The sequence below is a fragment of the Nannospalax galili genome, unplaced genomic scaffold (genome assembly GCF_000622305.1).
Source record: "Nannospalax galili isolate Female #2095 unplaced genomic scaffold, S.galili_v1.0 scaffold139, whole genome shotgun sequence".
NCBI classification, from domain to species: Eukaryota; Metazoa; Chordata; class Mammalia; order Rodentia; family Spalacidae; genus Nannospalax; species Nannospalax galili.
Window position 1 is genome coordinate 5,595,617 of NW_008345884.1, and position 25,475 is coordinate 5,621,091.

Here is a 25,475-nt window from a genome sequence, read left to right on the forward strand (position 1 = left end):
GATAGTAACCCAGCATAGAACTGGGAAAATGAACAGCAGACTCCAATCTTGTCTAAAGGAATATTGGCAACTGATTACTGCTAGATGAGGAACAGCTGACCCTCCTAAATCAAAGACCTGTAGATAGGCTGACTAGATTCACCAGAAGAGCAAGTAGTGGAGAATGGATGGGGGTCCTGACAACACAGCAGACAATAGCAGAGATATCAGAGTATAAGGGCCCTAGGGGGGGTTAGAGAGGCTATGGGAGGGTGCTATCTGGGAAGTGGGTGTATAGCTGAATGAGATGGTTTGGGATGTTCTGTGTAATATTCAAACACATAAAAATAAAAATCAACAAATTTTTAAAAAATATATTATATTTGAGGAGGAAGCATGGAAATTGATGTCATGCTAATTAGTAGAGGTGATAAACAATACCACTGAATTCTGTCCAATGACTTTAAAGACAAACACAGGCCCCAAGGATCCAAGTGCAACCAATTATGACTAGTAATAATCAGATACATACAGATTAGAAATGCAAGCGCCAACATCTCAGTGTTAGTAGCAAAAACAATGAGTCTTTCTGCAAGGAACAATATATTCTAAAATGAAATAGATATCTTTTTTAAATGTTAAAAACTCATCCAATTTTATGTCTTACCGGGCTTATATTGAGTTCAATAATATATAACTATATTAATACAACTGTGAACCTAAAAACTTGCACCCACTTGTGAAAGAGATGTACTGTTGCTCTGGAGTGTGTTACTGAATATGTTAAAGCTGTAGTGAAAAGCTTCTAATCATGTCGTTATTAAAATTTTTTAAAGTATAATGATTAAAAAAATAAAAATTCTTCAAAGCATAAAAATCTCCTTAATAATTAGTAGATGTGAAAACATTATCATTAAAATAAAGAAAAAAGGAGGGTCTCTGTGAATGGCTACCACATAATTGCCAAAATGCAATTATGAGTAGAATATCTTATTTTTTTAAAACTTATTTTCTTGGGGCTGGAGCAATGGCTCAGCTATTAAGACCACTGGTTGATCTTACAGAGGACCTGGGTTCAGCTCCCAACACGTACATGGTGGCTAACAACTGTCCCTAACTCCAGTTCCAGGGGAATCTAAGACTCTCTCCTGACCTGTGGGCATCACACAACATGGCTGCACTTACACATATGTAGGAAACACACTTGCAGTATAATATTGTATAACTGTAATAAATTCAACTGTAAACCTAAAAATGTACAGCCAATTTTGTCAGAGATGCAGCCTAGCTCAGAGAACTGTTACTGAATATGTCAATGCTGATGTAATGAAATGCTTCTTCTAAGTATGTGGTTATTAAATAATTTTTAAATGAAAAATAAATTAATAATTTTTATTCCCCCCCCAAAAAAAAACCTTTGTTACCATTTAGCGTTTGCTCCCAACAAGGTATAGCTCATGAGCTATGAACCATCACAACCAACCAAACACAGTGACTGTTTTGTTCTCAGAGGCTTCTACCTTCCCAACACTTCTCTCACTAAGCCTAGCAAATTTTCAGTCTAAGTATTGCTTACTGCTGTTTATTTAAATACACCTTACCAGATGCCATTGTTTTATGTTCTTATTTTTTAATTTTCACGATATCAAATAACTAAGCAGCATTCTGGTGCTGACACAAATGGTGCTCACAATCATAAGAAGATGTCAGTGACTGATTTGGTCTGTTAACAAGTTAATTATTTTTAGGAAATAATTTTCTCTTTTTGTAGACTTGACAAATAGCTATTTATTTATTGGTTTAGTTGATCAAAAATATGTCAAGGGCCTGGAACGATGGCTCAGTAGTTATGAGCACTTGTTGCTCTTCTTGAAGAAGACCAAGGTTCAGTTCCCAACACCCACATGGTGGCTCACAACCACCTGTGACTCCAGTTCAAGGTACCTTTAGATATATGCAAGCAAAACATTCATAACACATGAAACAAAAATAACATTTAATGCCAAAATAGCAAAAGATGAAATACAAATGTTCAATAAAAATGTTTTAACCTCACTAGTCATCAGAGAAACACGTCAAAACTACAGTGAGATTCCTCTATGAAAAGCAGTATGGAGGCTTCTCAAAGAAATAGAAATAGATCTACTTATACCACTCCTGGGAATTTACTCAAAGGACATCAAGTCAACAGATCACAGACACTTACACATCAATGTTTATTTATTGCAACACTATTCACAGTAACTAAGTATAGGACCAACCTAGGTGTCCAACAAAAGAAGAATGGATAAAGAAAATGTGATACACACACACACACACACAGAGGAATTTTTTTTAGCCATAAGAATGAAGTTGTGTTGTGTGCAGAAAAATGAATGCCCCTGGAGACAATCATATTAAGCACGTTAACCCATTTCCAAAAGGACAAACATCATATATTTTCTCTCAGTTATGGTTCCTAGATTTTATATACTCTAATGAAATTATGTATGTATAAATGAAATGAGGCTGCTCTTGCAGAAGAACCAGGTTCAAATCCCAGCACCCACATGACAGCTAACAATCATCTGTAACTCCAGTTCCAGGGGATACAATGCCCTCACCTGACCTCCATGGGCACTGCATGACATGGGTGCACTTACATACATGCAGGCAATACACTCATACACATAAAATAATTAAAAATAAATTTTAGATTATATAAAGATAGAAATGAAATTATCTAGGGGAACAAAGTGGACTAAGAGGAAGACAGAAGAGAGAAAAGAGACAGGGTGTGTTGGCTAGGAGGAGATGGACTAGGACAGCAGGGCGTATGCTGAATATATAAGAAATATTTTTAAAGAAAAAGTCAAAATAAACTTAAATTTGAGCACTGTAACAATTCAACTTCTTTACCAAGACTATCTCTCCTAATCCAAGCTGAGCACGACCTAAAGTCTGCCAAGACTCCCATGAATGTCGGTTTCGCTGGACAGCCATTTCCGCTGCATGTACTGCGGGAAACATTTCATGAAGAGACATTAGGACCTATAATGCCAAAAAAAAAGAAACAAAACCTGTAAGGAAATATATATATAATACAACCCAGCAAGCTAGTGATGGATAATCAAACATGAGCAACCTACCAAATATATCTTAAGGCGGCTGGAGAGATGGCTCAGCAGTTAAAGAGCACTGGCTACTCTTGCAGAGGACCTGGATTCGATTCCCAGCACCCTCATGGTAACTGACAGCTGTGGGTACTGCATGTACATGGGTACACTTGGCTACGTGCAGGCAATACATTTAATACATATAAAATAAAAATAAAATATTTTTTTAAATGCATCCTAATCTGGTAAGACCATCTGCATGGATTTTATCCCCTTCCTTCCCTTCAGGATTAGGAACTCTAGTCCTTTTTTCACTCCTAATACTAATACTCCTCTTCCAGTCACTTAGCTCTTCCCACCTAGTCAAAACCAAGTGGTTCTATTTCAGCCATGGAGCTCAGAGCCATTTTCATTTCTAGTTACTCCACTTATGACTTGCTTTTAGTAAACTCCCAAGTCTCATCATTAAAATAGGTAAACTAATTTGCTCAGCCAGCCATCCTATTCCTAGTGCCCATATTCATGCTACAAAAATTAAACACTCTGGAGGCCTCATAACTGGGCTTTTCAAGGCACACAAACCAGAAAAACTGAACCCTCCACTTCAATCTATGAGGAAGAGTTGTATTTTATTTATAATCTTTGTGATCATGAACATTTTGAGAACATTTTTGACACAAATACCATTCTATGGCTCTAAGTTAAACTTTTCATCAGTCTGCTCTAAGACTTACCTTAATCTACACATATCTTAAGACTGAAACTGAAAGATGTAAAAGAAGGTCTTCAGGGCACTTGCATCAGTGGACCTTATTTGGATTCTTCCTCAGTAAACTAAAAGTTGTTAAAGCATGAGCTTCTCATTTGAGATGACTGAAAAATATTTGTTAGGTGTGCAGTATTGAGGCTGAATTGCAACAATTCTTTAATTCTTCAATCACAAAGATGTAATGCTCTGTTTGAGACTTTTTTGGTTTTAATTTTTGAGAGTTTATATAGCCCAGGCTGGTCTGCAACTCATGATTCCCTTTGCCTCAGCCTCCCTAGAACTGGAATTCCAGGCATGTGCCACCATATCAGCTCTGTTGGAGACTTTTAAAGTCTCATAGATAACCTAATTCAGGTACTCAGAGGCTTTCTATACAGAATTTCTCCATAAAATATTAGAAATGTAGCCGGGCATGGTGGCGTAGGCCTTTAATCCTAGCACTTGCTTGGGAAGCAGAGGCAGGTGGATCTTTATGAGTTCGAGGCCAGCCTGGTCTATATAATGAGTTCCGGGACAGCGGGGGTTACAGGGAGACCCTGTCTCAAAAAGACAAAAAAAAAAAAAATTAGAAATATATATGTAATACAAATGCTATTTTCCACATCGACTCCAACCTTTTGCTAGGGCACATGCCATTTTGGTTTTTTGTGGGGTTTATTGGGGGGGGGATCTTCTTGAGACAGGGTCTCCTTGTAACCCCAGCTGGCCTGGAACTCAGAGATCCACTTGCTTCTGCCTCCTGAGTGCTGGGATCGCAGGTGTGTGCCACCACACCCAGCTTTGTTTTCTTTTTATCTCATCTCTATTTACCTTTTTTTTAATTTTTATTTTTTATGTGTATGTGTGTATTGCCTGTATGTAGGTAAGTGCACCTGTGTTATGCAATGCCCAAGGAGGTCAGAAGAGGCTCTCGAATCCCCTGGGACTGGAGTTACAGACAGTTGTTAGCTGCCATGTAGGTGCTGGGATTTGAATCTGGGTCTTCTGCAAGAACAATCAGTGTTCTTAAAACAGAATGTGACTTAGGTACTATGCTTCCATTCACTAAGCTTGCTGAGTTATTTTTTTAATTGGCTTTATAAGACCTAGGGATGCTTTGTTTTGTTCCTCAATTAAGGCTTTGTTCCTTAATACTTTACTCTGGAAATCAAGTCATATGGGGAGTTCCTCCCATCAAGGTCTTTTAGCTTATACATTTATTTCTAAGAAATTTCATGCAGATTTAACTCTAGGGATGAAAACTTTTAGAAGTGGATTTGAGAAGACAAAACTCACTATTTTTTAAAAAAATTTTATTGAGCTTTTGTACATTTCATACAAAGGTTCTTAATCAAATTTAGACCCCCTCTCCCATCCATGCTTCCCCAACCCCACGCCCACTGGACCTCATGTATTCTGCCACACGTGTTAAGTCCTATCCAGTCAAGCATTTGTACTCTGATGTCCTTCGTTACAAATCCACCCACTGGAGTCTACAAAGCCTATCTAGAGATCATTGGTTAAGATTATTCTCCCTCACCCCAGTAGTAATCAGTCTCTAACAGTTCTCAGTATAGGGCCAACCTGCCACCCCTTGCACCACTCTGGGCCCTTGTCTGATTGAGTTGGCATGTGCTCAATGCCACCATTGCCACAAGTTCATATGTACAAGCTTCCAGTGGCCTGAAGACCTCTGCTTCCCTATTGTTAGAGTGGCAAAAAGCCCCATAAGTTTAACTGGTCAAGACTATAAAATCTCTAGTCTATCTGTTGGAAGGCTCACCATTCCAGTTTCACTGGTCAATCATTTGGTCATAGGTCTACCCCTAGGAAGGCAGGTTCACCTTAAGTTATGCTAAACAGATGGGCGAAATACCTAGTGCTTCAATGAGACAGCAAATTTTTCCTGCTTGGAATCCCGCCTCCTAGAGACCTTCTGGACCAGCCACAGTCATGTAATCTGTAAATCTGCCCGCTTTTCTGAATTCTTCAGACAAGCATAATCTCTCCTTTTCTTCTTCACATCCCTTTTCTAAACGTTTTCTCTAATGCTTTGGGCTGCCCTAGAATCTTATATTTCTTTACTTTTTCTCTAAAGCTTCCTTTTCCCAGCCATGTGGCTGCCAGTCAGCCATGTGTCTGATCCCCAGGCAGGCTCTAAATCTGCATGGCTTCATGGCTTTCTTTCCTTCTCCCCTCCCTCCTCCTCAAGGCAGCTACCAAGATTACTAGCTCACTTGCCCTGAGGATTTTTCTTTAAAATTCAATAAAATTGTAAAAGTTTCTGTTTGAGTCCATTCTTAAATTCTTTTATGAATGAGACTAAGAACTCTCTAGGGGACCCTCTTTCTCCCCACACTAGGTTCATGGATCAACCCTGGCTCCTTCAATCTTCCTGCCCCCTCTTCCTCAATAGTCCCTGAGCCATGGGTGGGAGAGGTTTGATATAGGAGTCCTATCCAGGGACACAAACTCTGCAGTCCCATTCTTTAGAAGTTGTCCAGTTGTGGCCTGTTGTATAAGGAAACTCACCATTTTAATAATTTTTTTTCTTTTAAACATCAAGATATATCTCAGAACATTTCAGTGATAAGATATTCATGTACTAAGCAATCCAGCTTGATTGCTAAACACTTCAGACCACAAAGTTAACAACAGGTTTCATTACATCTTATAACATTCTACCACTCTGCTAAAATAGGACAAGGTGAAACTAGAAAAAGCAGGACTGGGTTGGATTTACTGACTAAGGTAGCACAGTATCATCTAAAAGTAGAAAGAAACCTTATCTTCCTCAGTTATCATCCCATACAGATTTTTTTCTTTTTTTTTTTTTTTTTTTTTTTTTTTAATCAAGCCGGAAAGCTATGTAGACCAGGCGCGCCCCAAACTCATAGAGATATACCCGCCTCTGCCTCCGGAGTGCTGGGATTAAAAGCATGCACAAACACACTCGTCCATACAGATTTTTTTTTAATGTTAAAAAGATAAACGAGGAGCTGGAGAGGTGGCTCAGGGATTAAGAGCACCTGTATTCTTCCAGAGGACATGGGTTCAATTCCCAGCACCCACGTGGTAGCTCTGCTGCCCTCTTGTGGCCTTTGCAGGCACTATATATACCAATATACATACCAGCAGTCAAAACATTTGTCCAAATATAAACCATTTTTTTTAATTTTTAAAAAGACATGGAAAAATATAATATCAGGAGGAATGAAGGTAAGAATTGAATACATGGTCAGGTGTTTTTTCTGGTGAAGTTTAGTCTGTTTCTTCCATTCATGATGTGTCATCATCTCCTTCAAGCAATGTGGGATTATCCTTATCAATACCTAGATCAAGTTACGTCGCCCTGTAGATTCTGTTAGCATGTGTATGCAGATCTTCCCAACTGAAGCCAGAAGACAGGAGTGCAGTTTTCAGAAAGCAAGACACCCAGATTCTTCACAAGCTTGCCATTCTTGTCAGTCTCTGCCCTGTGCCTTAAGGTTACAATAATGAAGTAGGCAGGGGAGCCTCCAGGGGTTTCTTTGCTACCATATAACCCATCGTTAAGCTCTCTCTTAGGCTTGATCTTTAATGGTTCTTTCCACATCTGTTGTCCATCCTGATGTGCTCGTGACAATATATGGGTATGTGACCAATCAGTTTGGCATGATCACCTTTTTCACCTTTTTTTTTCCCAAGATGTCTTTCACATTTATGCAAGGGTTTTAAATTTTTGTTTTTTTCTCTTCCTGTTTCTTTTTTTTTTTCTTCATCTGCTGGAAGTTCTAAGTCCTCTTTGGTGACTGACTCTAAAATCTTCCCCTCAAATTCCTTCAGCTACTGGATGCATTACTCATCAATGGGCTCAATCACACAGATCACTTCTAAACTATGCATCTGGAGCTGTTAGCTACCTGGTCCTTGATGTCACCCATAACAAAACTTTTATGCCTTTCTGACTTTCCTTCATTCTGGTATAACAGATGTTGGGAGAAGGACCTCATCCCCAGAAACAGATACATGTGCAGCTCTGAAAGCTTCTGATTTTGAGACTCTTTATGAATTCTAAGATTTATATTTTTCAAAAACTGCCCATAAAACTTTTTGTAGTTCTCTTTATCTTCTCCCAGTTCAGTGAACAGTTTTAAGCACATTTTTGACCAATTTATTTCTGGCCATTTTCAAAATTTTGCCTTGCTGCAACATTTCACAGGAAATAAAGGGGAATCCTAAGAATTTACTATCCTTCTAATAAAATCTCCTTTATTCCTCTTTCCTCCAAGTTCTGTTTGGTCTTCTTTCAGATGTAGGATAACCTTAGTTCCACAGCCAATAGGTGCCCTCATGTAGGTTCACTATTAATGATCCCCCTGCTGAGGACTCCCAGGCATAAGTCTCATCAATATTATGCTTGGTGGTCAGTCACTGTTTTAAGTTTTCTTTCATGTCTATGAATGTAAAGTTTTACCTGCATGTTTGTAAGTGCATCACATGTATGCAGCACCCACAGAAGCCAAAAGAGGGCATGGCTTCTGGGCATGGCTCCAGAGAACTGGAGTTGCAGGTAGTTGTCAGCTGAAATGTAGGTCTTGGGAACTGAACACTGGTCCTCTGCAAGAACAGCAAGTGCTCTTAACTGCTGAGCCATCTCTCCAGCTCTCAGTCACTCTCTTAGCAACCAAATACCCAGAAAGAAAGCTCAACACCAAAAACTGGCCAATCATAGAGATACCTGAACCATCCTACAAACCCTTCATGAAGACTTGGTGACAGTATCAAGATTATTAATCAAGATGGCCTTGGTAATCCAATTCCAGGTCCACAATAGGGAGGGTGTGATCTTCTTTGTTGGGAATGACATTAATGTGCAATTTCTTTCCATAGTTTACTGGAATCTGCCAAGCTCTCCTATCTGATTTTATCCAGAGCATCTGATGAATTTGAAATGAGCTCCCTCACAAGGAAAGATCTCTTTGAGTAGAAAGTACTGATGACCGATGACATTAACTGGTGAATTTCTGCCTGAAGGGCAAAAGTCTCAATATCTTCCCCCTCCACTGGTTGGCCTCAGGTCTGGGTTTCCTCAAGTGTGGTCGCCAGCTGTGGGTGTTCTCCGGCTATGGCCACTCTCCTGCTCTCAGTTCCTCTGATCAGTCATCCGGTCCAGACTCCAGGGCTGGTGAGGAGTCTGCGCCAGCATCGCCCCATTCAGATGCAGGAGACCAGGTTCAGTGACACAGATCTGCTTTATTGCAGGAAGGCACAAGCTTATATAGGGGTAGTGGTCCAATCACAGCACAGCAAGTGCTTATTAGCATAACATATTATTAGCATACCTTATTAGCATAACAGGTTTAGCATCCTATCACAGTACAGCAAGTAGGATACCTTATTAGCATAACAGACAGCATCCTATTAGCATAAGAGACTTAACATCCTATCACAGAATAGCAGGTAGGATGCCTCATTAGCATACTGGGTTTCAGATTACAGAGCCTGGATTCCGGGAAACCACATGACCCTGACTGTTGCAATATCTAAGTGTTGCAATTTTGGATTCCAAGGGTGGTGATTAGGAAGTGGTGAGCTCTAGGCATCAGTCTCATGATCTCTGCCAGTGGGAGCAAATGTCACAAGGCGTTTCTTTTGGCTCCAGATGTCGGGCCATTGCCTCAGGCCTGCTGTATGGCTGTCAATAAGACTTTCACCCTAGGCTCAAGCCTGTCTCCCACACTCAAGAATCTTATGAGTGACTATACACTCCACAAGTAGCAGTTCCAGGATGCTGAAGCAACCGATCTACATCACTTTTTAAATTTTTCATTGATTTTTTTTTTGTGTGATTTTTTCATACCATATAATTTAAGGGTATTTAAATCTCCTCCCTCCTCCACCCAATTCAATGTACTCCACTATATACACAATACAGCCTATAAGAGACTGATTTATGTCCCTCAGCATAGGTTCATCACTGGAGCCTGGTCAACCTATCAAGACTCCTATCCCTGTAAGAGACTGTCTCTCCCCATCCCAGAAGCCATCAGTTGCTGAAAGTTCCTTTTAAAAAAAATCTCTTCCAGAACCCAATCCATCCTCATTTTGAAGAAAAATGAGTTAGTACTAAGACTAGATGATTAATTTAAAAGCAAATTAGAAACTTTTCCTATTAAGAGATTTACTAGTGACTTGATCATCTGTTCATTTCTTCTCATAGCTGGGTTGAATTAACAGCTGAGTTCATTATGAAAGCAAACACACTAATTTTATGCATAAAGCTATAAATAATGCATGAAAGAGTTTTAAATAAATTGTATCATAAAAGAAAAACAAGGGTAATAAGAGTAAACACTAACTTTGTTCATCATTGCTCACAAATAAACATAGCATACCTTCATATGAAAATCAAATTCCTCATAATTATTACCTGTGATTTCATCTCATAAAGGGTAGCATCATCAGGGGTTAACTGCAGTGCTTCATCCCACTTCTGAATTGCCTCCCGGTATCTGCAGTTGTTAAAGTTACATTAAAATTGTATCTTAAGTCTTTGAGAGTACATAATTAAATTTTAAAATCAGGAACCAGGAAATTTTTCTATTTAGGAATTGATTATAACACTGTTACAAAAGGCAGAAAATTAAAGAGATGAAAGGAAGACAGCAGAAGAGCAAAAGGCAAAATAATAATAACTCTTGGGGCTGAAGAGATTACTCAGCAGTTAAGAGCACTGACTGTTCTTGCAGAGGACCCAGGTTCCATTCCCAGCACCCACATGGTGGCTACGAACCATCCTTAACTCCAGTTCCAGGGGAATTCAAAGCCTTCTTCTGACCGCCGGGGCACTGCACAACAGGGGTGCACTCACATACATGCAGGCAATACACTCACACATATAAAATAATAAATAAAAATATTTTTTTAAAAACTCATATCTTTTTCTTAAATTTTGGGGCTCTGGATGGCAAGATGGCTCAGGGGTAAAGGTGCCTGCCATGTAAACCTGAACATCTGAGTTTGATCCCCAAGTTCCCACAAAAAGGCAAAAAGAGAGAATCAATTCTACAAAGTTGTCCTCTCACTTCCAAATGTGTCCTATGGCATACAAGCCCACCCCTAACACACGATGCACAAACAATAATAATAAATTTTTAAAAGAGATTTGAGAGCTGAGAAATTTCAAATTAACCTCAGTGATGGTATACGTGCTCATTCATTTTGTGTACTATAAAGGACTTGTCTTACAGAAATGATAGCTAAAGAAGTAGTCAGGCAATTTTATGAAAATTCTTTAGTTTTTTAGTTTTAAGGGTTTTTTTGTTTTGTTTTGTTTTTTTTGGTCAACAAGGGAAGGGACAATTATCTATTGTTGTTATCAATATTAATACATGGCAAGTTTAAGATATGGGTGAAATGTACCCAAAATAATATGTAGATGGTTTCTACTATGTTGTGTTTGAATGTGAAATGCCCCTCAAAGACTTATATATATATATGTTTAAATACTTGGTCCCCAAATGGTACCACTATTGTGGAAGACTGTGGAACCTTAAGAGGCAGAGTCTCACTGGAGGCAGTAGGTCACTGAGGGCAGGTCTTGATGTTTTACAGCTCAGCCCTGCTTCCTGTCTACTCTCTTCCTGTTCCACCAAGATGTGAAAAGCTGAGGGATCCCAGCTGCACACAAGAGCCAAAAGGGAGCCTGCCATGGGGGAAAATGCCTTCCCTCCCATAATGGACTAAAGACTAAAATAAGTCCTCCTCCCTTAAGTTGCTTCTTCTCAGGTATTTGGTTATAGCAACAAGAAAAGTAATGCATAATACCATCTTTTATTTTGAGATTCAGAACCAACTGTATCCATAGACAACTCAAAATCAGTAATCCCCGAACTGATTTAACACATTTAAATGTGTTAACAGATTTAACACATTTTGTGCAAAATCTTCAGAGTACAGCACTTTCTTTTCTTTCTTTAAAAAACAAAAGTTCCAGAGGCAATGCTAATAAGCCCTGCTCCTACGTCCATGCACTTGAACACTTCTACAGGTTAGGGCTGTGAGCCACTGACAGTATCTGTCACAGTCAATCTTATCACGTATGATCTTAAATCACTTCTGTTGTCCAGACTCTTCATTTCCTTAGTATGTGTTCTGTATGCACAATATATAACACTTGATAACAAGCAACTGTTGCTGTTGATATATATTCACTATGATATATATTTTGTATGTGTGTGCACATATGGTATATATATGTGCATGTGTGTGTAGAAGCCACAGAGAACATTGGGTGTCCTCCTCCATTGCCGTCTGCCTTATTCCCTTGAAATAAGTCTCTCAAAGAACCTGAAACATGCAATTTCAGCTAGGCTAGCTGGCCAGTAAGATCCACCTAGCTATGCCTCACAACTCCAATTAAAGGTACACGTAGCCATGCCCAGCTTTTATATGGGTGCTGGGAATTTAGATTCAAGTCCTAATTCTTACTCAGAAAGCATTCTTACCAACCGAGTCATCTCCCCATGTAACTGGCATATTTTTATTCTATTTTAGAGTGTATTTATGAGTGTATTTATAAGAAAAAGTTTACCATAAAAGATCATTCTGCATTATTACATCAGCAGCAAACCTCATACACTTTGTTCTAGTGTTTCTTGATTACATCAAGAAGGCACATGAAAAGACTGGCCTTAACCATCTAGGTTTGTGTATGTACACGCTATGATCCTCCCATGAAAATGCCTAATGATGTACATCCCAGAAAATGTCCACTACAGTAAGCAATGTATACTATACATAAAGATCCAAACAAGAGGGGCTGGACAGATGGCTCAACAATTAAGAGCATTGACTGCTCTTGTAGAGGACCCACGTTCAACTCCCAGCACCCACATGGCAGCTATGAACTGTCCTTAACTCCAGTTCCAGGGGAATCTGAAGCCCTCTTCTGATCTCTGCAGCACTGCATGACATGGGTGCACTCACATACACGCAGGCGATACTCATACATATAAAATAAAAATAATAAAATATTTTTTAATTAAAAAAAAATATCCAAAACTAAGGGGCTGGGGAGACAGCTCAGTCAGTAAAGTGCTTGCTGCACAAGCATGAGAACCTGAGTTCAGGTTTCCATCACACACATAAAAAGCTGAGCATGGCAGCAGGCCTATAATGTCAACACTGGGAAGCCAGGAGGAACCCTGGGACTTGCTAGCCAGTTAGTGTAGCCAATCAGCAAGCTCCAGGTTCAGTGAGAGACCCTGTCTCAAAAAGTAAGGTGGAAAACAAATGAGAAAGACAATGTTGACCTCTAGCTCTCACACACAGGCACACACACACACACACACACACACACACACACACACACACAGAGGCACACACACACACACACACACACACACACACAGATACGCACAAATATACAATATACACATATACTCACACACACCACAAACATACATGCATACACATACAAACGAGCACACACATGCGTACAAATACACACATACAAAGAAATACACACGTACACACATACACATACAAATTGATACACACAGAGACACATATGTATAACACAGACACGAATATATACACACATTTGCACAAGCATACACATATACACACATACATACACACATAAACACAAAACACACATACACATACATACGCATACATACATACACTCATACATAAATATGCACTCATACATACACATACATACTTATAGAGATATACACTTACACACATACATACATATCCACACAGGCAAACACATATCCACACATACACTCATATATACATATACACATAAGCACACACATGTACGCATATTTTCCCCACCATCCATGTGTTCTAGGTGAATTCCCTCTTACAATTCTGCTTGGAAAACAACTGTGGCAGAGACTTGTAGATTTTACTTGCAAGTCTCCTCTCTGACCACTGAGCAGCACCTAACTGCTCTGTCCTATTGCAGTTAGATGGGGCCTTGTGCCCATGGGGTTTGGGTAATACTGGTGCACTTCCAGTTGAGAATGGGCATTTAACAGCAGATGTGTGTCTTCTTCTAGATGTCTTTCTTTCTTTGGCTGTGAACATAAAGACAGAATCTCGGGATGAGAAAAACTTTGGTCCTTCAGTTACTATAAGGAAGACAGTTGCCTCAAATAGTTGCCCAAACTACCAAAGTGAAATATAAATTTCTTATGGGACTGGAGAGATGGCTCAGCATTTAAGAGCACAGACTGCTCTTGCAGAGGACCTGGGTTCGATTCCCAGCACCCACATGGCAGCTATGAACTGTCCTTAACTCCAGTTCCAGGGGAATCTGAAGCCCTCTTCTGATCTCTGCAGCACTGCATGACATGGGTGCACTCACATACACGCAGGCGATACTCATACATATAAAATAAAAATAATAAAATATTTTTTAATTAAAAAAAAATATCCAAAACTAAGGGGCTGGGGAGACAGCTCAGTCAGTAAAGTGCTTGCTGCACAAGCATGAGAACCTGAGTTCAGGTTTCCATCACACACATAAAAAGCTGAGCATGGCAGCAGGCCTATAATGTCAACACTGGGAAGCCAGGAGGAACCCTGGGACTTGCTAGCCAGTTAGTGTAGCCAATCAGCAAGCTCCAGGTTCAGTGAGAGACCCTGTCTCAAAAAGTAAGGTGGAAAACAAATGAGAAAGACAATGTTGACCTCTAGCTCTCACACACAGGCACACACACACACACACACACACACACACACACACACACACACACACACAGATACATACACATACAAACACATAAACAAGATCCAAACCAATCACAATAACCAAAATGTGGGCTTGTCTTCATGGATCATTACTGAAGCAAGGTGTAGAAAATTTAAGAATTAATAGTAATAATTGAGGGGAAAACACAAAGTTCAAGTGCATTAAAAGTGCATTACCTTGCCAGGCACAGTGATACATGCTATTATTCTGATACATACACATACAAACACATAAACAAGATCCAAACCAATCACAATAACCAAAATGTGGGCTTGTCTTCATGGATCATTACTGAAGCAAGGTGTAGAAAATTTAAGAATTAATAGTAATAATTGAGGGGAAAACACAAAGTTCAAGTGCATTAAAAGTGCATTACCTTGCCAGGCACAGTGATACATGCTATTATTCTCAGCAATCCTGGCATCTGGGAGGCCCAGGCAGCAGAATCATTAGTTCAAACCAGCCTGAGGTGGTTTGGGAGGGAAGGAGGGAGGGAGGAGACACAGACAGACACAGACACAGACACAGCTAGAGACGTTCTTACTGCTTTCACCTTGCTATAGAGTCTTTTACTAGTAAAGGACCCTTTCCGAAGTCTTACAGCATCTTGAAAAAACAGAGTACACAGTGGGAGTGTGCTTTACAAAGTTTAACTTTATGGTCACTAAAGGTGTGGCAGTGACTCTACAAACATAATGAACCATTCTGCTATAGTACTCTGAGCATAACTATAAGTTGAATGCTCACTTCACACAAATCGGAAGCCTCCAATTCTGGGCAAACCAAACCTAAATATGCAGAGATGGCTGTCAGAACTGTTCCCCATACTACTTCATAGTTTTTTTTAACTTGCAGAATTTGCTGGTGAGAATCCTATGCTTAATTCTGGGTGAAAGGCTATTCAAATTTTAGGAATTACCCTCCAATAATATGAACACAATTCAGTCATCGCATTACTCAATCTACTTCATTATTCACCTCAGTTCCAGAATATGTCACCACAACACTGGGTATTTTCCCTAGCTCTGCCTTCATCAGCAATAAATCGCAGTCAAATATCTAAAAGCTTCACCAACTAAAAATTATTTCTCCACAAGGGATTCTTGTCAAACTCAAGCAACTGTCTGAAGCCAGGCCCTCCAAAGTGTGAACATTAGAAATGCGGTCTCACTTGCTGAAACCTGTCAGTTCTTCACCTGAGTCAGATGCTCCTTTGAAAGGCTACCTGTGTCACTCTGCTTTCCAGGTATCTGAGCACTTCTGCAGTGTACAATAAGCTGGGCTACACATGTGTCAATGACACATGATTCTCCACATAAATTCTGTTCTGAGAAGAGGACAGTTGTAAATTAGCTAAAGAACTGCGTCCATAAATAGGAATCTGCGGCTCAGCATTATCTTCAATTAATTCATATGGCAATGGTAGCTTAGAATGCGCCTCATGTCATTCAAAGTATTTGAAATTTGTCATTTAAGGTGCCCATTCAGGTACAATTAAAATTTCAGATAAAAAATTATTCATAAATTCCAATTACTCTATCACAATATCATAAAGTAAGATTTTATTAACCAGCTGCTACAGTCACCAGCTTAAGTCTCATTCCTACATCTCTTCTTTCTCAGTCCACTAAGATAACATAGCCTTCTTTCAGCAAAAGGTACTATCAAAAATGAGATTAAAAAAAAAAAAAAAAGATACAAGAACCTCACCTGGGACTCATGTTCAAAAAGAATGAAAAGAAGCCTATAAAGAAGTGAAGAAGTCTAAGGTCTGCACCACAGCCTGCAATAAATGACAAAGAGAAAGATGGGATCTGAAGATTCCAGGGGACTTGTTAACCTTTCTCTGGTGTATGCATTCATAGCCATTAAGGCATCTAAGACTACAAATCCATGCTGGCGACAAAAAGCACACTGTTAGCTAATATTGCATGTTCAATTCATTATTTAAGACACAAAATATCTTCCAACCAGTTCTTTTTTGTATTTATATTTGAGTAAATAATAGTTGTCTTATATAAAACTTATTTCCTGGGTCTCAAAAAATAAGACATAAGTGAAAGCACACACATACATACTCGTAATTTCACCACACAAAACGGTAACGAGTTAATACAGTCAGCATTTTATTTCCTAGTTTCTTTTCTGTTGTTGTGATAAAAATCCCTGACCAAAAGCAACAGAGGGAAGAAAAAGTTCATACATCTTACAATCCAGGACACACCCCATCACTGAGGGGCCGCTAAAGCAGGAACTCAAAACAGTCATCACATAAAATCTAGCCCAAAGAGAAATGATTGCACCCCTGCAGACTGCCTCTGCTTCTGCTCCATCTAGCTCTCTTCTTTTCTAAACAGTTCAGGACTCCTTGCCAAGGGAACATGTTCCCCCACGATGGGCTGGATCTTCCAACATCAATAAGCAAGACAATCTTCCACAGACATGTCCAAAGGTCAACCTGATCTAGGCAATTCCTAAATTGAGGCTCTCTTCCAGGTTGTAGCAAGTTGAGATTTAAAACTAAAGAGCATAATCGTATATTCTGCTAGGTTTTTAAATGTACTAAACTTCTCATACACATATGAAACATTTTCTGATGTCTTTAAACCATTAAATGATTTTCTCTATAGCATACTAAAGGCCGAATATTACACTGTTATAGTAAAACTTATTCAACAGTAGCTTTATTGGTAGACATTAAAAATAGGGTTTTACCTACCCTAATTCCTTTTTGGAAGGAAATGGACCATGAATTAATTATTGAAAACAAAAAACATTTATCCTAGAGACAAATGTAATATGCAAATCCATATATATTTGATGTAAAGCTGACTAGAAATAAGATTGCCTCAGACAAAAGGCTGTATAAGTAAAGGTAGCAGTCTCAATGATTCCTTTAATTAAGAAAAGAATCAACAAGAAAGATTTACTTTTCTATATTAGTCCTCTTCCAATATTCTAGTCATATGATTTGCCAGCTTACAAGGAAATAATTTATATTTTCTCATTGATTTAGTTATCAAAATTGGCAATCACTCAGTTAATCAAAAATTCAAAGGTAAATAACATGCCATAAATATAATATTAAAATACAAATCACATAAAGGATGTTGCATCTTCTTGTCTACATGTTTAATGTGTTATGAGTTTATTTTTAGTCTTCTGGAAAAGGAAGAAACCCTTATAATGAAGCACTGTACATACACATACTCTTAACATCTCCACTTAAAAGCCAGGCATAGAGGCATATGTCTATAACCCCAGTACTTAGGAGGCTGAGACAGCAGAATGGAGAGTTTGAGTTGGCCTGGATTACATAGAGACAAAACAGCTTGGGCTGGCAAGATGGCTCAGCAGGTAAGAGCGCTTGCTGCTGAGCTTGATGATCTAAGTTCTAGTCCCCTGAACCCACATGACAGAAGGTAAGAAAGTACTCCTTGCAAGCTGTCATCTGACTTCCACGGGTATGCTGTAGTGGGTGCAAATGCAAACACACACTCAAGAAATAAATGTAGTTTTTTAAAACTTTTTTAAGCTCTATTTAAGGGACTAGCAAAATAGCTTAGTAGATAAAGGCACTTACCACCAACGCTCATGACCTCAGTTCAATCCCCAGGACCCATATGGTAGAGGGAGAGAACCAACTTCCCCAAGTTGTCCTCTGACCTCCACACATGAGCTGTGGCATGCACACAGATGTACAAACACACATAAAATACTAAATAAACTGAATTAATATTTTACTAAACAAAGAAAAAGCTCCATTTAAAATGAACAGTGTTAAACATACACCTGAACAGGGCATGGTGGCGCTCACCTGTAGTCCCAGCACTTGGGAGGCAGAGGCAGGCAGATCTCTGTGAGTTCCAAGCCAGCTGGGGCTACAGGGAGACCCTGTTTCAAAAAGACCAATCAACCAACCAATCAATCAATCAATAAATAAATAAATAGATAAATAAAATTTTTTTAAATCCATACATCTGAGCATTATTTTAAACTTTCATTTTCAAAATTAGAACTTTATAAGCCTTTGAATATTTAGAACAATTTCTGGAAATTATTATGAAATATTAATAAAACTCAGAGGTAAGAATATACAGTTCAGTTGGTGGAATGCTTACATGAAGTCCTGTGTCTGAACTCCAGCACCATATAAACCTGGCATTGTGGCACATGCCTATAATCCCAACACAAGGGCAGGGGATCAGAAGTTGAAGATCATCCTTAAGTTGGAGGCCAGATTGAGTTACAAGAGCCTCTATTTTAAAAAAAAAGAAAACCTTTATTTTAATATTTTATTTATTACTTTTATTTTATGTGTATGAGTGTATTACCTGCATGTATGTGAGTATGCCCGTGTCATGCAATGCTGCAGAGGTCAGAAGAGGGCTTCAAATTCCCCTGGAACTGGAGTTCAGTACGGTTCATACCCTCCATGTGGGTGCTGGGAATCAAACCCAGGTCCTCTGCAAGAGCAGTCAGTGCTCTTAACCACTGAGCCATCTCTCCAGCCCCCGCCCCCAAAAAAGAAAACGTTTTTTCACCCTTAAGCACTATCCCAGCTTTAAGAATTTAAGTCTGCTTTGAGCAAGCCCAGTGCCAGCAACCACAGCAGCTGTGAGATCCTGTTTGCTCTGTCATGCCTCAGAGTTTAGCAGCCCTTCTCCCCATCTTCAAACTCTTACATTCCTTCCTCTCCCTCTTCCATGATGTTCCCTCAGCCTCCGAGAAGGAGGTACAAATGTCCTGTTTAGGGCAGAGCACTCAACTATCAGTCAATCATGGTTCCAGGAGAGGCTCATGGGACCCTACCCTTCCCTGCTGAACTACTGGCTATTGTGGAATCTAAGGGAGGGACAGTCATTGTCTCCAGTTATGTATTCAACAGGTAAGCCCACCAGGCGCCAATGGACAGTTTTAAACCCAGAGTTATAAGACAATCCTCATTAAAATCATTGGTTCACAAAACAAGACACAAAAGACATGAATGTGGAAAAGGGACCTGTAGGGAGGAAGAAGTGATAAGGGGGTGGGAGAGAGATAAGAGGGTAGAGAGAGTAAACAAGAATGCATTTATACATTTATGAAATTATCAAAGAACAAAGTTTATCAATTAAAAATAAAAAATGTAAACCTGCAGTTACTGAAATGGACAAGCCAGCCTTAGGAAACATTTTCTTTTGAAAGCCCCTCTCCCCTTGTAACAATTACCATAATCTAAAACTTCTGTATTTTAAATTAATCTAAAACTACATTTTTTCTTCTGTATCACCTCCCTAAGCTCTATGGCAACAAAAATCTAGTTCATTTCCCTCACTGCTCTGTTCTCATAGTGACTACATATTAAAGCCATTCAATAAATATGCAATTAATTAATGAATAAAAGCAGATAAAATTCTGCATTTCCTTTTCAAGTGCGGATGTTCGCACAGTGGAGGTGAAATAAGGAATGTAAAGATATACAAACTGGAGAACAAAGGGGAATGATCAAGAATCACCGTAGTCTCCAGCAACAAACTTCTTAGAAGCGCACTGTGCAAGACAACACTTGGCACAGCTGTCTCTACCCAGGCCATTGCCTGGGACAAAGACAAATATCTAACCCAGACAAGCCAACCCACAGTCTGGCAGACTATATATAATTTCCATGGAGCAACTGTCAGTAGCCAATCAGATTCCTTTCTGTGGAATTTGAAAGTAGGAACCTAAAACTGTAGAGAGGCAAATGAGAAGGTAGAGAATATAGGTAGCAGAAGGGTCTGTGATGTCAGAAACGTGCCAGGGAAACCGGAGAAAGGTTCAGGAAGCCAATCTTCAAATGATCTCTCTCTTCCTCTTTGAGAACAAAAGCCCAAGTTCTTAGCAGGACCTACAGGGCCTCCAAGGTCTGGCTCCCCTTATGTGGCTAATCTCATCTCTGACTTGGTCACTTCCTTCCCTGTGCTCTAGTCATACTCTGGTCACATTCCTTGCTATTCTTCAGATACAAAGGGTGAGCCTGTGTTTTACAGAGTTTGTGCTACTGTTCCCTCTGCCTGGAATATTCTTTCCCTACCTAATCATACTATGAGTGAGCTAAGGTGATTCAAATAATACTCTCTCAGATAAGTTTTTCCCACCTACTTTATCTAAAATTCCAATAACCCCCCTCTTCCTCAGCATGACCTAACCCCCTTCCCTGCTTTAATTTTCTCCTTAAAACATATCTAATATGTATTTGTGATTATATCATTGATACAGAAAGTGAAAATTTTGTACATTTTTTTCTGAAATAACTCCCTACACCTACAGCAGTGCGTCAGATGAGCAAGTGCTCTTTATTCATTGGGTGAAAAGAGAATGGAAGAATGAAAGAATGGATACACAGAGCTCAAACTAATGACATTATCTTTGCAAAGACAGAACACTGCTTTCATTCTTAAAGATTTCTACTTCTGACTTCCTGAAAACCAGGATATTTCTAGAAGTTCCCTTACAACAGATCTGTAACCATTAATGTTTTTGTTAGGCATGAATGAGTTTTAGAAGAGTCTAAATAGGAGGCCCCTACCCTCCAAATAAAATAAAGAATATTCATAATTTCTCCAATTCTTTCCTCTCACTCTTCAGATAAACTATGCTCAGAGACTCGCCTCAATTTTTCTTTGACCCCCAACACATGACAACATACTCTTGCCCATCTAGTCTAGATACTTCTAATGGCTAAATAGTTCAACAGTAAACTCAGCAGTACATTCAAATCTTAGTCACCTTTGCCTTTCCAACAAATATATTACTTCTCTAAGTTCTTATCAAATAAACTTTCAGATTTCTTTGCCAAAAACTACTGAATTCCACTAAGACAATCACCAAGGCAGACTGGTCTGGCCCACATCCATCGATTCGGTCAAACTTGTATTCAGCATATACTTAGTGCTGCAGGCGGAGGCATGACTAGAAAACTGCTGCCACTGCCTCATTCAAAGTTCTAAATTTCAATTAGAAAGGTAACCTGGCTGGAGATGGAGCCCACTGGACTAGTTCTTCAGTATATTTAGAGAACTTAACAAATACAAGGCATATTTTTGTTATAAAAGAGAATGAATCCGTCCAGATGATCACTGAAGACTTTATAGTCCCTAAGATGATTATGTAAATCCTAAGGATTAGTAAATTACATCCAGAAACTTAAGGTACAATCATGTGCATCTCAGAAGAACTTTAGAAATGGGTTTATATGAAACAGGTAATAGAGGAAAAAGCCTGTGAGAGCAGGTAATACTTACAATTTAACACCTATTTCTGATTATTAATATTTATCTTCTATACTGCATTCACAAAAAGTATATGCATCAAAGAAACTTAACGGTGCCATCACCCACTAAACTGTAACCATGTAGCACAGAAAAAGTGCTCATGCTTCTTCAGGGAGGTCGTGGGCGATTCTAAGCCTCTCTAAATAGTGTTTCCAGTTTGACTACTGATACAACAGGAAGAAATGGGAATCTGCAATGTTTTGTTCTTTCGCCTTTGGAAAATGTACTTATTTCTTTATAGTAATCTTTTCACTTACAATTTTCTTATTGAAGCAATGAATTCTGAAAGACATAGTGGTAGCAAAAGTACGTCCTTTAGCCATCTGTATGCCTGTTCAATCTTTTGTCTGCCACTATCCACAATACCTCTGCTCTACTCGTCTGGTTTCTTACCCTAAACCTACTCGTCCTATATCACACTTTGATTGTATGGGTCTCCTAGCAAACACACATGCAACATCGGGATTTCTTTTCCTCCTCTTCACCTATCCAAAGCTCCAAGATCAAACTGAACACACTTCTTCCTGAGGGATCTCCTCTAGTCATCCCACTCCCTAGCCTGAGTACCACTTTACTGAGCACAAAGTAACACATTTTTAAGTACTTTATGTTTCAGAAAGCACTTTCAACACAATTATTTAACATATTTTTATTTTCACAGAAGTTAATTCAATTAGTACTCAAAGTCCTTTACAATTGGCACAACCTGCACTCATATCACTGGGCAAAGGCTACAAACAGCTACAGGACTACTTCAAAGCTACATAGCATTAATCCTATAGAAGCTAGCACATAAAGTGACTCTTAAAGTCCAATGCCTTCTCCAACTACCCAACAATGTCTTTCATTTACTTTTTCTCTAATTTCTCTATGTATCTTTGTCTGAATTCTAGAATCAGAATAGGATATTTTTATATTATCTAATGCCCACAGAATATTTGAGCACTTAGAAGACACTAATATCACAGTTTCTGTCTCATTAGTCCTATCAGATTCTCCATGAGACTTTCTGAAAGGACAAAGAGGTGTAGAAGGCTAGTGGATAAGAGGGGACTGGAAGCAGCGTACATGGGGGTGGGGTGGACATGTAAAAACAAGTTCTGCCCTGAAACAAAAGTAGCAATTAACTTAATTCTTACTTTATGCCATCTCATCATTTCAGAAATAAGAATTATAAGAAATCCCAAGACTAGGGAAACATGAATATGGGTAGAAAGAACAGAGCATGAAGGAAGGGCAGGGGAGGGGGGAGAAGAAGGAATGTGAAGGAAGGGGAGAGATTTCTGGGTACAGCAGAGAGACCTTGGTTCTAGGATGTCTGAGATTTCAAAAGGAAGGACTTGGAGGGTTTTGGTCTCTAGGGCAAGGAATGACATAGTAAATATCCCATCTAGTAAATACATTAGGCTTTATAAGCCATATAGTTTTTGTCACAAACACTTAGTTCTACCACTGTGGAAATCAGCCACACACACAACAAAAGCAAATGATGGCTTCTCACAATAAAACATTTTACTTACAAAAACAATGGCTTACATACCCCTGCTCTCCTGGCCCAGCTACTGACAAAAGTTTGTCACGTTTACCCTATGTTCTTCACATTATTTTCTGTCTGAGTAAACCAGAGGCAGTTACTTCCTAGCAGATAGCATTTGTGGAAATTCACACAGGCATGTTTGGTCCTCACTGTGAGTTTGCAGCATTAATGGAAGGGGCCACACAGGGCTAGGGAAGACAGCAATCCTGCATTATGAAATGTCCCTCACTGTCCTGACCAAAATGTCATTGACCCTGATGCTGAGAAGATGGTTTGCCCTATCACCATTAACAAAGCTGCTTATGTACAAAGAAAAGGTAAACTAAGAAACTGACCATCACTGCTTTGCTTTCTCTCTGCACTAGGCAGATGTGCATGGATGTATACACATACAGACAAGCACTCTTGTGCAAATACAATCACAAAGTTTATATGGGGAAAAGGGGGGAAAAATCTTCATCTCTCTATTACTTTTATTTTGAAAACACAATCAATGCTGCCAAATGAGGCCTGGTTAAATAAAATGTGCTTTCTTACCGACCAGTATACAAATATTGAAAGGAACAAACAAAATAGCCTTTAGTCGTTAAAGTAAAGTAAAAAATAATAAGCAACTCATTCCTGAGAACTAGCTGAGCTCCCTCCCCACTCGTCTCTCTCTGGCTTACATCCTTGGCCTGCAAGTAAAGGGTGGTACAGCTTAGTTCTTCTATTAGGGGATCACAGGAAACTTGTCACCTAATAAATCAATGATCTCTCACAACTCCTGCAGCCTCTCCTGATTCAACTTCAGTTTGGAACAGACTAAAAGCAGCCCTACTGCAGCTGTTGGATAGGAAACATTAAAAGATAAAAACTTAGTTTAAAGTCACTGTGGTTAATAAATGACCAAAGTTTGATTCAGCCTGTTTAAAGAGAAGCCTTAACAGTATGGAACTAACTTAGCACAAGGAAGGAAGCAAAGTGAATAGCTCAGGGCTTACAAGGGCAGGGTGAGATAATGCCTTACAATGAGGGGAAGAACAGCTGGTGACCAAGTCAAATAAGTCAGATAGCATGCTCATTTACCAGATAGAAACGCCATGGTGCTTACTTACTTTGCTCCCAATTAATTTCTAATTCACTATAGCTCATATTTAATGAGTTATTTAGTTAATGACTTATTTAATAAGTATTTATACGGCTCCTTCTCTGGGTCAGATAGCATTCTAGGTACTGAGAATGCTGCATTCAGTTAAGGTATAAGACGTCCCTGTGATTCTTCTAGAGCTTACTTTCTAAAGTAATGTATGAGGGAAGGGAAAGAAACAATGAAGTTCAAATGTAAGCCCATGATTTTAAAGGACACAGTAGGTAATAAACAAGTGTCTGCTCACAGTGGGACAACGGGAGGAAAGGCAAGGTCTCTAGGAATGCATGTGAGCAGAGACCTGAATGACAGCAGAGGACGACCACCTGAAAACCTAAAGAAAGTCCATTCCGGACAAAGGCAAGAACCCAGGGCAGGAATACACTATGTTCTAATGACAGGTAATAAAACCAGAGTAGTTATGAGTATGAGAACGGAAGTGAGATTAGAGAGGTCAGCCAAGCCATGATGACAGAAAAATCTAAAAGGCCATGGTTATAAATGTTAATTTGATGTAGGTGTGATGGAAGTCCACAGGCTTTATGCAACAAAGACCAAACTGATTTACACTTTTAAAGGATGTCAAGCCCACAAGAGGGAAACGGACTATAAGTATAAAGATGTGCATAAGGAAACTAGTTCAAAACTACCAAGAAGTTCAGGGAATAGATAACCACCAATCAGGCTTGGAACTGCAGAGACAGGGAAGGGGGATAAAAGAACACATGTAGAAAATAAAGATGATTAAGATTGTTTGAGATGTTCTGTATGAAATACACAAAAATTCAGTTTTAAAAACAAATTATTTATTTAATAACCACATACTTAGAAGAAGCATTTCATTACAACAGCACTGACATATTCAATAACAGTTTCCTGAGCTAAGATGCACCTCTTTCAAAATCGGCTGTAAATTTTTAGGTTTACAGTTGAATTATTACA

General features: G+C 39.1%; 1 protein-coding gene and 1 pseudogene across 2 annotated transcripts in view; both read right to left on the reverse strand.

Moving 5' to 3' along the window:
• Ttc33 (tetratricopeptide repeat domain 33) overlaps window positions 1-25,475 on the reverse strand; it is a 72,480-nt gene that overhangs the window by 18,167 nt on the left and 28,838 nt on the right. For both annotated transcript variants that reach the window (XM_008842096.3, XM_008842095.3), the window contains exons 3-4: window positions 10,235-10,316; window positions 2,878-3,009 (exon numbers count right to left, since the gene is read on the reverse strand). In XM_008842096.3, coding sequence (XP_008840318.1) covers window positions 2,878-3,009; window positions 10,235-10,316 — 214 coding nt within the window. The remainder of the gene's footprint in view (window positions 1-2,877; window positions 3,010-10,234; window positions 10,317-25,475) is intronic.
• On the reverse strand, window positions 6,881-8,964 carry LOC103741357 (annotated as a pseudogene).